Genomic DNA, 16,048 nt, shown 5'->3' on the forward strand with positions numbered 1-16,048 from the left:
ATATATATATATATATATATATATATATATATATATATATATATTTTTTTCTGAAAGCAGATATTGTACTGTACTGTACCTGTAGTACGTACAGTTTGTCAACACGAGCAGTGGCATTGCTAGTAAGATGTCTTACATACTGGTTATCAAGTTACTCATATATATCGCTGTTGCTTTTACGTCATTAATTTTATCAACCAGAAGAGGTCTTTGTATTTTGTGACTTCAGATATAATACAGCCTGCAGATGAGGTGAGGATGAACAAGCAGTATACTGTAATATATTTTATGGCCGCGGTGTGTGTTACCCGCCGTTGTTCACTCACATAGATGATACACTTTTACTCAGGAATCAAAAACTTGATTTATGGGATTTATGACGAGACAGTCACTCTTGTGTCATTAAAATATGATGTAAAACTATTACAATACTGAACTGGAAAGTTGGTGTGTGTTAAGTGAGACGTGAACCATCCGTCATCACTTGACTCAGAGAAAGGTACACATGGATCACTAGAGCTTAGCTGATCACAATCGCCCTTATGGCTCAAGAGAAGGTTGAAATGAACCTGAAAAATCATACTGGTGGCTACCCTACTGTAGGCAGTAACCGTTGTTCCATCACCTTCACCTGGAGTGTTGAGGAAGGTGTGAGGGGTGACACAGGAGGAGTGGCACTCCTGGTGACGTGAGGCTGAGATCACCCGCCCACGGTCTGCCACCCAGCCTTCACCCCGCCACCCATCTTGTTGTGCAGCGTGCGGGGCGTTATCCTCACTCCTTTTACTCTAACCAAACTTGAAATGCTGTATCCTCACTTCAACCTTGCCCACATCACTACGACAAGGCCTCACCTATCATATTAACACCTCACCAGTCAACAACAGCTCTCCTCACCCCCCACCCCTACCCCCTCATACCTACACTATTAACATCAAGCCTAGGTAGTTAGTCCCTCACCACACACACACACCTGAGAGAGACGGAAGGTGCCGTGTTGCCGAGAGACAAGGTCACCACCTCCCACAGTGACCTGTCTGCTCTCGTCATCTGTGTCGTCACCACTCTCCGTGTATTGATGACTGGTGGCGTCCTTGTGTGTGTGTGTGTGTGTGTGTGTGTGTGTGTGTGTGCCAGCTCGACAACTCAGCCCAACAGCTATTGGTTCTATGTGTAGAGATACGTTACAAAATCTCACCCGAGGTCTATAATTTTTTTTTTTCCTCTCCTCTTAAGAGTTATGCCCCGTGGACTCTACTACGCCTTCATGGTCACCCTCGCTCCTTAACATAGTGACGTCAAGAATATTGTTGATATGACCGCTTGATCATTAATGAACAGTTGATACATTATTCACGATGAAAAAAAAATCCGTCGTTGTAGTTACTTCATGACCCCGTACATAAAATTATTGGATCATGCAAATTATTATTTTTTTTGTGTAGCCGTCATTACCACCTTCCTTACATGTGGTAATTAGAAAGTGTTGCAGTCAGTGTTTTTAGCGACTATCCCCCAGGTGATGTAGCAAAAGTTCCGCATTATTAAGAGATCTTTATGATATCTTTTTTTTTTCATAAATGAGAAAACGAGAATACCTGTAGCTGTTGTACTAGTTCTGTCTTGACACCTTTGTTCACGCTGTCTCTATCGTAGCTTGAATAAGTCGGTTAAATACGCTCTCACATCTGTAGTCAAGGGGAACAATAAACTTACGAATGTTTGAGAATGTGGACTGCAGTCGTGTGGCCCACCAAACCTGTTTTGATTCTCGTTGGCACAGTATTATTGTCTGACCTAAGTACTGATAAAAATGTTGTTCTACTGCTCTACATCTTGTTAATGTTTATAAAAGAAATAGTAATAGTAATGTGAACATACAACATTAGTGCACCTATTATTATTATTATTATTATTATTATTATTATTATTATTATTATTATAGGTAACTTTAACTACTACTACTACTGTTACTACTACTAATAATAATAATAACAGTAATAAACTGGTACAAACATGACGACTGTGGTAAGGATTGCAACAGTAGTGTGTGTGTGTGATAAACTGTGTCAGGTCGTATGTAAATATTAGTACAGGTACTACACTGGGTGGCGGTGGCTCGTGTACTCTACACTACCTGCTTTAACTTTGTCTTTCATCATCATCATCAACAACAACATCACCCTTATCTTCAACTTCATCAACATCACCCTTATCTTCATCTTCATCATCATCATTATTCTCATCATCATCATCACTATTATTATTACGGCCACAGCCACCACTCACACTCTCCCCCATATGATCGTTCACTTTGCTTTAATTATTTATTTATTAATCATTGTTTATGTTATTTATTTTTATAGATTTTTCCTGTCAGCCTCACACACACATACACAGAGAGAGAGAGAGAGAGAGAGAGAGAGAGAGATCGGTTATACACGGACTTAGGACACTTTATTTTTCCACAAGTTAATGAAAGATTCGGTAGCCTATTCATTTTCTTATCTTCGTATGTATTTTCTTCTTTTATCTATATGTATTAACCGATTCCATTGTATATTAACGAGTCTATTGAGTGTATTTATGTATGTTTATATGTCTTTAAATGGCGAAGGTAAATTGATTTCGACTTAGTGAGAGGAAGACGTAATTCAGATGTTTTGTGTCAGTTCCTGCCTCCCCGTGTATGACTCATCACTTGTGTGTGTGTGTGTGTCTCCAGTAGAAAATCAATAACCAGCCTTTTTAAAATATGGTCACAATTAATCAGTTCAGATGATAGAATAAAGTTAATTATTATATTAGAATTGAGACCCTGAGTAATAACCTGACACAGTCCACATCAGTACCTCATAATAGTTTACCCTTGGCTTATGTACTTGAGGACCCACATCACTCCCCGCCGTCCACTAACACCAGACACCTTAGCTTTTAGTGCCCGATCATCGTCCCTTCTTACCCTCTAAGTTATGATGTTGTAATGCATTCTGGGCAGCCACCTGTTAACAGAGGAAATATCCATTAAAATTGTAATCGAGCAGATACAAACCCGGCGAGCGAACCTTTACCATGGCAGGGTAAATATCGAACTAGTGATGCTCTTACTGTAAATTAACTTAGTCACCGTTGGAAACTGTCTTATCTCATCGTTTTCTTTAACACCCTTAAGAATCCTGTCATTTTCTTGACCCGCCAAAATACCTTATTATCATGGCAGGAACTTGGTCTGTTTTGGCGCGAATTTCATACAAAAATATCACTGACCTTGTCCATGTGTTGATCAAACCTATACAAAATTTGGTGCAAATACGACAACCTGTTCTCGAGTTATTTTGGGGGACACGCAAACAGACAGACAGATGGGACCGGAAACAAAGCCCTGCCTGGTAATTGTGGGCGGGGTAATAGAGAATGTAGGAGGTGCCTGTATACACCGCACTGGTTGGTTGAGGGAGTAAAGGCGTGTGTAGAGACTAATACTATTGACGGATGTGAGGAAGATTATTAGGTGGAGGAGGACTTGTGTGAGGTGTACAAGGTTCGTGTGTCACCAGTTCCTAGTTACCTTGTATAATATTAAACAAGATAGTTCTTCGCCACAACTAGCATTGTTGTGTACATAATGTGTAGTGACGTAGGAAAGGGGAGGAATGGGGAAATTAGAGGACGTAGAGGAGCACCACGCCCTCGTCACCACGCCCACAGCCCCGTGGATGTGTAATACACCCCCCCCCCTCTACCGGTATCAGCCTGTACACCTGCCACACAATGTACAGGTGGTGGTGGTAAAGGCGTCGCTGGTGTATGGGAGAGCACCAGTATGCCTGGGGCCAGCCTCCAGGCGCCTGTTGCAGCAGCCGCCGCGGCCCTCCGCAGTATATTCCCGTCAGGAGGAGGAATCCGTCTACGTCAAGCGGTGAATGCGCTCCCGACAAAGACGAATTCCCGCCGTCACCCGCTCCCCGGCGGAGGAGCTCAAGCAGCCAGGCTCCCCACCCCCACAAGGGCCAAGACTTCGTCTCTTGCCGTCACCGCCTCGCCCTTACGGCCTTGCGCTCTAATGGAGGCGGCCAGGCCCTCCTCGCCAGCCCGCCCGCCCCGGGAAGGCCACAGCCCACGCCGCCACAAATTAATGATGTATAAAATGTACGTGTACCGTTTTGCCCATCCTGTTCTGTAACAGCACCCAAGTGTGAGTGGTGGGGGCTGCTCCTACCACACTGATGGCTGAGGTGTTGTGGTTGTGGTAGATAAAAGGTAGAATTGTTGTAGATGGGGGTAGTTGTGGTGGGTAGATGAGGTAGGATGGCTGTTCAGGCGGTAGTTGTGGTTGTTGAAGTGGTGTAATGTTTAAACAGGGAGAAACATTGTATTCTGGTTGTTAAATCGGGGGTTGTGTTTGTTGAGGTGCTGGGTGTATTTAACGCGTTGGTTGTGGAGGGGAGAGTATGGTTAAGAAAGTGGTTGTGGAGATAGTTGTGGTGCACGGTGTGGTAGGTGTGGTCACGATAGCTTGGAATGACTGTAAGATGTTGATAAATTAATAATTATTCCAGAATGATAAATCGCTGCATGAAAGCTGTAAGAAGATGGAATGATGATAATGATAATGATTGAGAGAGAGAGAGAGAGAGAGTAAATTAAAATAACAGTTTGTGGTTTCAGAACGAATGAATGAGACTGAAGAATATATAATGAATGAAAAAGATATATATATATATATATATATATATATATATATATATATATATATATATATATATATATATATATATATATATATATATACATACATACATACATACATACATACATACATACATACATACATACATACATATATAGGCCTGCTGAGTGTAATATTGAAATATAATAAGTGTAAAGACAAATGTTGGAGTGAAGAAAGGATGGAGATAAGTTGAGGATATCGTTACTACAGACGAAGATTTTAATGTTTACGAGAGAATGTAGGTGGGAGGGGAGGGTGGATGTGGGTGGGTAGGGTGAATGTTGGAGTGTGGGTGGGTTGGGTGGGTGTGGGTGTGTATGGGGGAGGTGAGAGGGCCAGACAGCTATACATTATTACGGATGACTTATTACCCCGCGTTGAAATCTCCCACTTCGGGGCTCGTGTCTCTCTCTCTCTCTCTCTCTCTCTCTCTCTCTCTCTCTCTCTCTCTCTCTCTGTAGTGGGAAAAAATATAATAAGTTCTCGCAACCAAATTATAATCTTAGACTAATTAGCTAATTAGAGCTAACCTAATCCAGTCTTAATTAACCCTAACCTTACCTAACCTAATCGTACAGCTAAATTAATGGTGATATATATATATATATATATATATATATATATATATATATATATATATATATATATATATATATAATATAAACTAACAGGTGACCGTGACAAGTAAGAGAGGACAGATGCCACCCCAAGATGTGTGTCAGAGTAGTGTATTAGTAGATGCTGTCCTGCCTAACAGTATGAGCTTCCTCTTAACAAAGTGTGAGTTGTAACAAGAAGTTTGATGGTAAAATAAAATTATAATTCACACTGCGAGACCAACAGATTTCTTTTTTCACAAAGTATTATTGAAAAGAAGTGATCCATGTAAGCTTGACGTAAACTTAGCTGTAAGCGACCTAAGTTTGACATACAAATAGCTGTGAACGACTTAGTATCAATAAGCACCAAAAGATAAGACGTTATCTTGTGTATTACTGAAGCAAAGATCTTTGACTGTATATGTTAATTGAGAAATATTACGCATTACTACAAATACACCGAAATTTTTGGATGCTGGAATACTGCAGTTGTGAGTCTGTCTGCCTGTGTCTCTGTCCGCTCTTGGTAGTGTTTTCTGCGCCCCCCTAATGTAACATAATACAGGGTTACATTCCCACACACGCTGTCATCTGGCCGTGTACAGTACCTCCTCACCCCGACTAAATAACAAGGTTTAGTGTACCCGAAACATAGGAAAATATTGTTCTTCTCTGGAATATTGCTGCAATCATGATCGCTGTCATGATCATCGGCCTGGTGTAGCTGCGGTCAACTACAAGGCTGAGGTGAAGGATCTGCTGAAATTGATGGTTTAGGGAAGACACTTGAACCCTCATCTTGTACACCCTGACGCCTGCCTTCACAGACGCCATGATCATTGTTCACACTTGCTTCATTGTCAAGTATGTGGATGTTGTCTCGGCTCTTCCCCTCTCTTGTTTATTGTCGCTGGTATAGTTATTTACTTAACTTATATTTATCGGATTATATAAAGAATTTTCTCTTGTCATGAATTCCATCTTGACAGGTGTACAGCATATTAAATGTAGTTGAAACTTAGTATGGAAAAGTTAAAGTAATCTTAGTGTAGCACGATACTAGCCCTCACCCGCCATGTTTTCAATCGTATGGTTTGTCTAGCGTACACGAGTGCATGGTGGCAACAAGAGCAATTGCTTGGGATAGAGGGGAGGGGTTCGCGCCTAGCCCCGTGCTGCCCGTCATGAAAGCTGTGTAGCAGAGATTTCAATGCAGGTGTAGCGAGTTATCTGTGGTACTGAGCAGCTTCGTAGGGGCCAGAGTTTCCACGTAGAGGGGTAGCGACAGGAGCCTCGAGGTATAACTTGAGGGCCTGGAGGTGTAACACGAAGGCCTGGAGGCACAACTTGAGGTCCTGAAGGTACAACTTGAGGTCCTGAAGGTACAACTTGAGGACCTGTAGGTACAAAATGACCTCTAGGTACAACTTGAGGGCCTGGAGGTACAACTTGAGGGCCTGGTGATAGACGGGGCCATGTTGCCAGGCTTCAGTTACAAGTAATCACAGGGACTCGGGTTATAATGTCAGGGTCATTATTCTTACGAGCGGCTCTCCTCACTATGGCTAGATCACTCTTGTTGGTTGAGGAGTAGTGCTGGTTGAGGAGTAGTGCTGGTTGAGGAGTAGTGTTGGTTGAGGAGTAGTGCTGGTTGAGGAGTAGTGTTGGTTGAGGAGTAGTGTTGGTTGAGGAGTAGTGCTGGTTGAGGCGTATTGTTGGTTGAGAAGTAGTGTTGGTTGAGGAGTAGTGTTGGTTGAGGAGTAGTGTTGGTTGAGGAGTAGTGTTGGTTGAGGAGTAGTGTTGGTTGAGGAGTAGTGCTGGTTGGAGTAGTGCTGGTTGAGGAGTAGTGTTGCTTGAGTGCAGTTGGTTGAGCAGTGCTTGGCTGGGAGGAGTAGTGTTGGCTGGAGAAGCAGTGCTGGTTGAGAAGCAGTGTTGGCTGGAGGAGCAGTGTTGGCTGGAGTGGTTACTGTTGGCTGAGTAGCAGTGTTGGCTATAGCTGAAAGTGTTGGTTGAGAAGTAGTGTTGGTTGAGGAGTAGTGTTGGTTGAGAAGTAGTGTTGGTTGAGGAGTAGTGCTGGTTGAGAAGTAGTGTTGGTTGAGGAGTAGTGCTGGTTGAGGAGTAGTGTTGGTTGAGGAGTAGTGCTGGTTGAGGAGTGTAAGAGAAGGTAACAATCACTCATTCTATTCCCAGGCGGAGTAGTTTAGTAGACACTCCTCTAGCGGCTGTCCACTCACTGATACACTATAGGCTGCCTTTGACGATGGTGGGAGTAACACCTGAGTCGACTTTGATAGGGAGTCATGGGATCATTAGCTGACCCTTGGTGAACAAGTTACATTAAGGAATAACTGTGGAGATGGATGCAGTTTGTACTCGTAGATAGTAAACAAAAGCTATAACGCGCAGAGAGGTAGAGATGGATGCAGTGTGTAGGCTCGTAAACAAAAGCTATAACGCGCCGAGAGGTAGAGATGGATGCAGTGTGTAGGCTCGTAAACAAAAGCTATAACGCGCAGAGAGGTAGAGATGGATGCAGTGTTTAGGTCGTAAACAAAAGCTATAACGCGCAGAGAGGTAGAGATGGATGCAGAGAATAAAAATTGCCCATGTCTTCATTATGGGAGAAACAAAGAAGTCTATGCAATCAGAAGAGAAAAAATGTTATCATCGGGTAAAGAAGGGTGTATGGGATTAAGGCCCCCGGGCTAGACGTGTTACTATTGAAGACTTATAATCTGTCGCGGCTGGACTATTCCTGTGTAGTTGCCTGTCATTTAAAAGCCGACGGAATCACTGAACTAAAAAATAATAATGTGAAGAGGACCATTACTTCTCACAGTCTTTTCCTCCTACACGGCACCACAACGACAAACAGGAGATGTATCATTATAGACACATGAAAAACACTTTATATCTGTGCCTTCAATAGCATACAACCTGCTAGAGTGATACTTGTGGTAGTGTTCATAGTAAGGCAGTGAGGCGAAGGAAACTCACATATATAAGCCAAATGGTTTACTTTAAACCTACGAATTACGAGACTTTTTAACGTGTTAAAGGCATTACTAGGATACCAATGAGCGTCTCCAGGAGGGAACTTTATTTGTCCAAAAAGATAGTAAATCTTTAGGCTGTGTGAGTTAAGGGCAAGCTAACATTAACAGCCTGGTTGACTCAATGTTCACCCAGGAAGCTTGGTCACCCATCAAGCTAACTCAACAGGGATTTCGTCTAATTTATTATTAGTTTTGTGGGAGTTTATTGTGTTATTTGTGTGATTTCATGTAGAGTATAATATCTAGTGGGGTTTAGTCCTGTGGAATTTTGTTGTTAGACTAGCTTCACTGTTCCCGCCGATGAGAAGAGATGGAAATTTTCACTGTGATCGGAGAAACTAAATAGTGAAAGGATTACCATAAGGTTTGGGGAATATACCTATGGGACGACCTAACCTTTGGGAGCACAACACGACTATAGTATCGCCTCGTCAGGACTCCGGTAAGTTGGATAATGATCGCTCTTATAACGAGAGAGAGTAAACCACTGATTAACCTGCTCAGTACACCTCCATCATCACGGTATACGAGTATTAACATTACTTGAAAAATTTGGCGATATATCCAAAGAAAAATTTCCTTTAATATAGAATGTGTGTTACTAACGATGACTCCGCCGAACACAGCAACTACTGGGAACGGTTGAAAGCACACAGATTGTACTCCCAGGTACACACACACACACGCAAGACCTTTGTCATAACATACACTTTGGAAACTTTATAAAGTGTGGTCCATAATATGCACACACACAATATTAGGATTTACTGTAGTAAGTTGGAAGATACACTATACATAACGTGAGGTGTCTGTGTGTGTGTAGGCCTGGGGTGGGGAGCGTGGAGGAGGCCGCCTCTTAACACAGTACATCCATTGAGGGAAGAAATGAGAGGGAGGTGTTACGGGCGGGTAGTGAGTGTTTTACGGCCCTGTATCTCCTCGCTAATGCTATAATGATGCGGTTTCCTTAAATTGAGGTGCGGTGCGGTGTACAGATCCTGGTGGTGGAGGCAGTAAACGAGGCGAGCGTCAGATTTATCATGCCTACCTAACTACTGACCATCACCGCTGGTCCGTCGCCCTTACCTCTGCTCTCTCACTGGCACCTTTCACACACGTTTCTCTTGCACCACACACACACACACACACACACACACACACACACACACACACACACCTTTATCACTCGTCCCTTGGAAGTTTAGCAGAGTTCCCAAACTGTTTAAATTTTCAAATATGTAGTTGAAACCCTGACATAAGAGTTGAGTGCTAGAGGGTGATGGGGAGGTGTAGAGCATTAGGTAGGTTAGGTTAGGGTGCTCATGATACTAGTGTAGGGTTTACGTAGTGTTTAGAGGTGTTGTGAGTGTGTACAGGTGTTGTGAGTGTGTACAGGTGTTGTGAGAGTGAAGAAGTGTTGTGAGAGTGAAGAGGTGTGAGTGTGAAGGAGTGTGATGTGAGTGTGTACAGGTGTTGTGAGCGTACAGGTGTTGTGAGAGTGTAGAGGTGTTGTGAGTGTGAATGAGTGTGTTGTGAGAGTGTACAGGTGTTGTGAGTGTGAATGAGTGTGTTGTAAGAGTGAAGAGGTGTGAGTGTGTTGTGGGAGGTGCCGGGGTGTGGTGGGCAGTCGTAGCTTGTGTTTGCGGCCCGGGAAGCAGTACAGGCACCGTCTAGGGTAGATAATGGTCAACCACAACACAAATTGGTTCGCGATTCACTGTCGCCTGAGTAGAAATTAGACATTTGTCAGGATCGGTGGGGCGTGGCCGAGCGTGGCGCTACGTGACCACGACGCCCACCACACACACACCTTATTAATTGACTCACGCCCACGCCTCACCGCCCACACCCCCGGGAGGCGGCCACTCCACACCAACACCACCAAATCCCACCCACACCCCCATCATCATCACAACCACCCACACCCCCATCATCATTATCATCACCATCACAACCACCCACACCCCCATCATCATCACTATCACAACCACCCACAACCCCAGGACAAACATTATTAACCACCATATTCTTCACCATCACCAATGAACAACAACCTCACCAACAACAACAACAACAACACACACAAACACAAGGGTTGAAGCTCTGGGGTCACTTCAGTAATATTGATACACCTACCATTCTAATGAAATAATTTTTACACGGATGTTGGAGAGGTTTTTTGGGGCAACATAAAAAGGACAAATATAGAGATGACATTAAAACGCTTCATATATGATTTAATTTTTTTAGATACAAGTAGTGTGTTGTGAGGTGTCAGTGGATGGGCTATAACTCTTCGATCTACTTAATGTTGTGTTTATATTGAGATGTCCAGGCTAGTAATATATACAAGCCTAATAGATAATAGGATGTGCTTCCTCTTGGTTGTGTGTCACTATTCTTCTGTCCAATGAGTATCCACCTGCCTCGCCCTCCCACTTTTAACTGAGAATAGTGTTTATTCTCGTGCTGGAGGCTGTGGTGTTCGGCCGGGATAATCTAACAACAAACAGAAGATCTTAATGTTCTCACGAAGAAAAATGTTAATGGTTAATTGAAGTGACTTGTGCGGATAAACAGGAATTTCGACGCCAATGATTATCAAGATTATCTCTAAATATGAGGTTTGTTAAAAGAATAATTTCCTCATCAAAGGTTCAGGTAACTGCAATCTACCCCACACTCTTCCTCCAACCTTGTAATATTTCTCACACACACACACACACACACACACACACACACACACACACACACACACACACACACACACACACACACACACACACACACACAGCTAATAATTCACTAAAAAAACTTTCACTTTATCTATATCTGATTTTCAGTGTTTTGATCAGCTAAGTACACAACAGAGAGAGAGAGAGAGAGAGAGAGAGAGAGAGAGGTGTTAAGTGTGAGTAGAGGCGGAAATGGTAAAGTGCCTTTGTTTAGTGTGTGGTGTGTGTGTGTGTGTGAGAGCAGAAACGTAGGGAAGACACAGCCAGAATATATGTACCTGGGTTACATAACACGTGCTGTACCACCGTTAATTGGAACAAGGAACAGAGAGAGAAAGACATTGACAGACAAATAAACACGATAGTATATTAGTATATATATACAGTTTGGTGTATTTTCTAGTGAGTCTCTCTCTCTCTCTCTCTCTCTCTCTCTCTCTCTCTTTCTTTCTTATTATATTCATTTAATCTTTATTTCATACTAATACTGTAACTCCCTCTTCCTTTCCAGTGTTCTTCATCTTTTTGTTGTCTCATGGTTTTCCTGTTATTATCGTGTATTACCTCCTCTTTATCTCTCTCACCTCCTTCCTTTCTTTCTCTTTTCTCATCCTTGTCTTACCCTGGTTTTCCTCCTTTCTTCTATCTCTCTCTCTCTACTTCTTTCCCTCCCCTCTTTACCCTCTCCCCCCACCCCTTAATCTTGCTATCTCTCTCTTCTTTATCCACACAGTGAGGATAAATCCTGCACTTACCTTACGCCATAACTCTCGCTGTTCTCTCGCTCGCTTGAAATGTCGTTCGACTGCCGATAATGCCGTACAATATATTGGCCCAGGAGATATACAGCCAGCCAGACAGACCTCTTCATTCATCCAAGTCTGCCAGTTCTGTAGAAAATTGTCCTGAATCACTCACTCACTCACTCACCCATTTACACTCACAGGCTGTTTCATTCATTCATTCATTCACTGGTTAACTCACTCATTCACCCACCGAGAGAAGGTTTGTGAGTGGCATATAGACACCACGGTAGAGCGGGGGCTGCATGGCGTACGGTGATATGAGCAAGTCTGGTCAAATGAGCCGTTGTCACAAAGCTTCGTGTTATTAATATCTTTGATTCGATTTATCGCTCGAGGTAAAATCAAAGTTTTCATTGACCGGTTCGTTATCTTTGAAGCTCGGTATCGACCCTTGTTGGCTTGTACTCGTTAGTGTTATATTCATGGGAAGGTGAGCGAAGGACTTCACCTTGGTACTTGATGACTCAGACCACGGTGGTAACCTTATTTCATGCTGGTCTAGTTTTTAGTTTAACAAATTTATTGGCAAAGCTTGTAGTACAGTTTGCCTATTCTGAGTAATTCAGTCAGGTCTTGACACTGAGGGTGGTATCACTTCTCACTGCCACGCAGGACAGAGGTTAATACACAAAGAAATACATCATATTCATTAGCAGTATATATAGGTCAGAGTCATGTGGGTGATGTCACTGTTTACTGCCATGCAGGACAGTGGATCATATACATGTGTAGACATAATGTGCTGAAAACTGGATAACATAGTAAGAAACAATGTAGTTAAGTGATTATGTAGACATAGAACTGTAAGTGTTAGTTACAATCATATTTGTATGCTATTATGGTTCTAACAAGTGTTGTGTGTGTTTCAGGGTCATGTGTGTATGTTAGTGTGTTGGTGCTAACGTAAGTGTTATTTGTTTCAGGGTCGGCTGGGCAGTCTGGTTCGGGTGGGAAATGGAGCGGTGGCAGGAGGTGGTGCAGTACCTAGGGCTGCCCAACTCTCCTCACCCAGGCTCCGCACACGCCCATGGCCACCCACGGTGCTTCGCCCACCCACTCCCACGGGCACGAGCCGTCTCCACCATCCACATCCCTCTACCCCACTCGACTCCTCTCCTGCCACCTTGCCGCCCGTGCCCAGGGCGTCCTCATCAACAACGCCACACTGCCGCCCCCCATGTCCGACCCCATGACCCACAACATCACCTACACCAACAGTATGGGTAAGTTGTCATGTTATGTCGTATCATGTCTCCCCATAACGTTGTGTAACTCACGTCTACCACAAACTTCCAGTAAAGTGGATGAGTTGTCCATTTTCCCGTAACTCCAGATTACTGCCTTGTACCTCCCCCGTTATCCTCCCTGGCACCACCTACATCAGCAGCACAGGTTAAGTTGTTCCTCTGTCTCTAGCCCCATACCCCAGTGGTCTCCTGTTTCAGGCTATGAACCCCCGCCCCATGTTAACTGCTGTATCCCCACCCCCAATACTACCACAATCCGTCCTCTCTCTCTTCTCTCTCTCTCTCTGCGGAGAAAGAGGTTGTGGTGACCGAGTTTACAAAGTTAGTGGCATAAATTTTGCTGTAGGCTCTAACAAGATATATTAGGGTGTAACAGGGTATATTAGGGTGTAACAGGGTATATTAGGGTGCAACAGGGTATATTAGGGTGTAACAGGGTATATTAGGGTGTAACAGGGTATATTAGGGTGTAACAGGGTATATTAGGGTGTAACATGGTATATTAGGGTGTAACAGGATATATTAGGGTGTAACAGGATATATTAGGGTGCAACGGGGTATCTTAGGGTGTAACAGGGTATATTAGGGTGTAACAGGGTATATTAGGGTGTAACATGGTATATTAGGGTGTAACAGGATATATTAGGGTGTAACAGGATATATTAGGGTGCAACAGGGTATCTTAGGGTGTAACAGGGTATATTAGGGTGTAACAGGATATATTAGGGTGCAACGGGGTATATTAGGTGTAACGGTATATTAGGGTGTAACATGGTATATTAGGGTGTAACAGGATATATTAGGGTGTAACAGGATATATTAGGGTGCAACAGGGTATATTAGGGTGTAACAGGTATATTAGGGTGTAACAGGGTATATTAGAGTGTAACATGGTATATTAGGGTGTAACAGGATATATTAGGGTTATAACAGGATATATTAGGGTGTAACAGGGTATATTAGGGTGTAACAGTATTTTAGGGTGTAACATAGTATATTAGGGTGTAACAGGATATATTAGGGTGTAACAGGATATATTAGGGTGCAACAGGGTATATTAGGGTGTAACAGGGTATATTAGGATGTAACGAAGTATATTAGGGTGCAACAGGGTATATTAGGGTGTAACAGGGTATATTAAGGTGTAACAGGGTATATTAAAGTGTAACAGAATTATATTAGGGTGTAGGGTATATTAGAGTTGTAACAGGGTATATTAGGGTGTAACAGGGTATATTAGGGGTGTAACAGGGTATATTAGGGTGTAACATGTATATTAGGGTGTAACAGATATATTAGGGTAAACAGGATATATTAGGGTGCAACGGGGGTATCTAGGGTGTAACAGGGTATTAGGGTGAACGGTATATTAGGGGTAACAGGATATATTAGGGGGAAACGGGGTATATTAGGTGTAACAGGTATATTAGGGTGTAACAGGGTGTATTAGGGTGTAACATGGGTATTAGGGGTGTAACAGGGTATTAGGGGTAACAGGGTATATTAGGTGTAACAGGTATATTAGGGTGTAACAGGGTATATTAGTGTAACAGGGTATAGGGTGTAACAGGGTATATTAGGGTGTAACAGGGTATATTAGGGTGTAACAGGGTATATTAGGGTGAGTATAATGCGGCAGGGATGCTCAGAGGTAGGTAACAGGTGTGAAGGGGTGACAGTAACAGGTGTGAAGGGGTGACAGTAACAGGTGTGGAGGAGTGACAGTAACAGGTGTGAAGGGGTGACAGTAACAGGTGTGAGGGGGTGACAGTAACAAGTATGGAGATTGATTTTGATTTGATTTTGCCGCTTACAGCGGCTACTTTATTGTGCACCCCACACTCATCCTGTGAGCGGTAGCGCAAAAGGATTACAGAGTAGAGTTTACAAAGGGTCATGTTGTCAGGATATTATGGCACTGAATGTTACACAGTATTTCATTTACATTATTTGTTTAGTTCTATACATAAAGGGTAACTTATTCACAAATGCTGAGTACAGGCGTGTGAGGCAGTATGTCTGGCCTCACACTTTGTTATTCACATTTACGTGGGAGGTATTCAAACATTGCGTATTTGGTTCTGTACATGAGAATTGATATAGTTACTATGCAAAAAAGTGGATACAATCATGTTGTTACTACCACACAGTGTGCTTGGACCTGTCCCTAAAGGGTTCTATCTTCACACAGTCGAGACGTAGGTTCAAGTGGCCATATGTATGGCCACACACTTTGATTCATTTTGTTTACATCTGCTTGAAGAACATACTGCCAGAGTGTACTTATATCCTAACCTTAATCTAGCGGTTACAACATCTTGTAATCAGTGATGTTACTTGCTCCATAAACATGTTTCACTGATACATATCTTCATGGTAACCTATGGATCGACTAGTGCCTGTTTGCACTTGTCTACTTGCGTCAAACTCATCAATAAGTTCTGAGAGGTGACAGCAGGTGTATAACAAGATATAGAGGGGGGTGGGGGTGCAGTATAATACAGTAACAGATATAGAGGGACGGGAGGGGTGTGGTGGGTGACAGGGTAGGTGTATAACACAGAACAGATATAGAGGGATGGAGGTGTATATACAGTAACAGATATAGAGGGACAGGCGTGTGGGTGACAGGCAGGTATAATACAACAGATATAGAGGGACGCAGGCAGGTGTGGGTGGGTGAGTAGGTATAATACAGTAACAGATATAGAGGACGGCAGGCAGGTGGTGGGCAGGTGTATACAGAACAGATATAGAGGTCAGCAGTGTGGGGTGACAGGGAGGTGATAATACAGTAACAGATATAGGGAGGGGAGCAGGTGTGGGTGGGTGACAGCAGGTATAATACAGTAACAGATAGAGGGACCAGGCAG

General features: G+C 43.1%; 1 protein-coding gene across 4 annotated transcripts in view; it reads left to right on the forward strand.

Moving 5' to 3' along the window:
* Nucleotides 1-16,048, forward strand: part of LOC121870838 (segmentation protein cap'n'collar-like) — a 113,114-nt gene that overhangs the window by 34,600 nt on the left and 62,466 nt on the right. For all 4 annotated transcript variants that reach the window (XM_042372803.1, XM_042372805.1, XM_042372806.1 and 1 more), the window contains one exon: nucleotides 12,852-13,151. In XM_042372803.1, the coding sequence (XP_042228737.1) occupies nucleotides 12,956-13,151 (196 nt within the window). In that variant the 5' untranslated portion in view covers nucleotides 12,852-12,955. Of the gene's footprint in view, nucleotides 1-12,851; nucleotides 13,152-16,048 lie in introns of those variants that run through there.

The sequence above is a fragment of the Homarus americanus genome, unplaced genomic scaffold (genome assembly GCF_018991925.1).
Source record: "Homarus americanus isolate GMGI-L3 unplaced genomic scaffold, GMGI_Hamer_2.0 scaffold26022, whole genome shotgun sequence".
NCBI lineage: Eukaryota > Metazoa > Arthropoda > Malacostraca > Decapoda > Nephropidae > Homarus > Homarus americanus.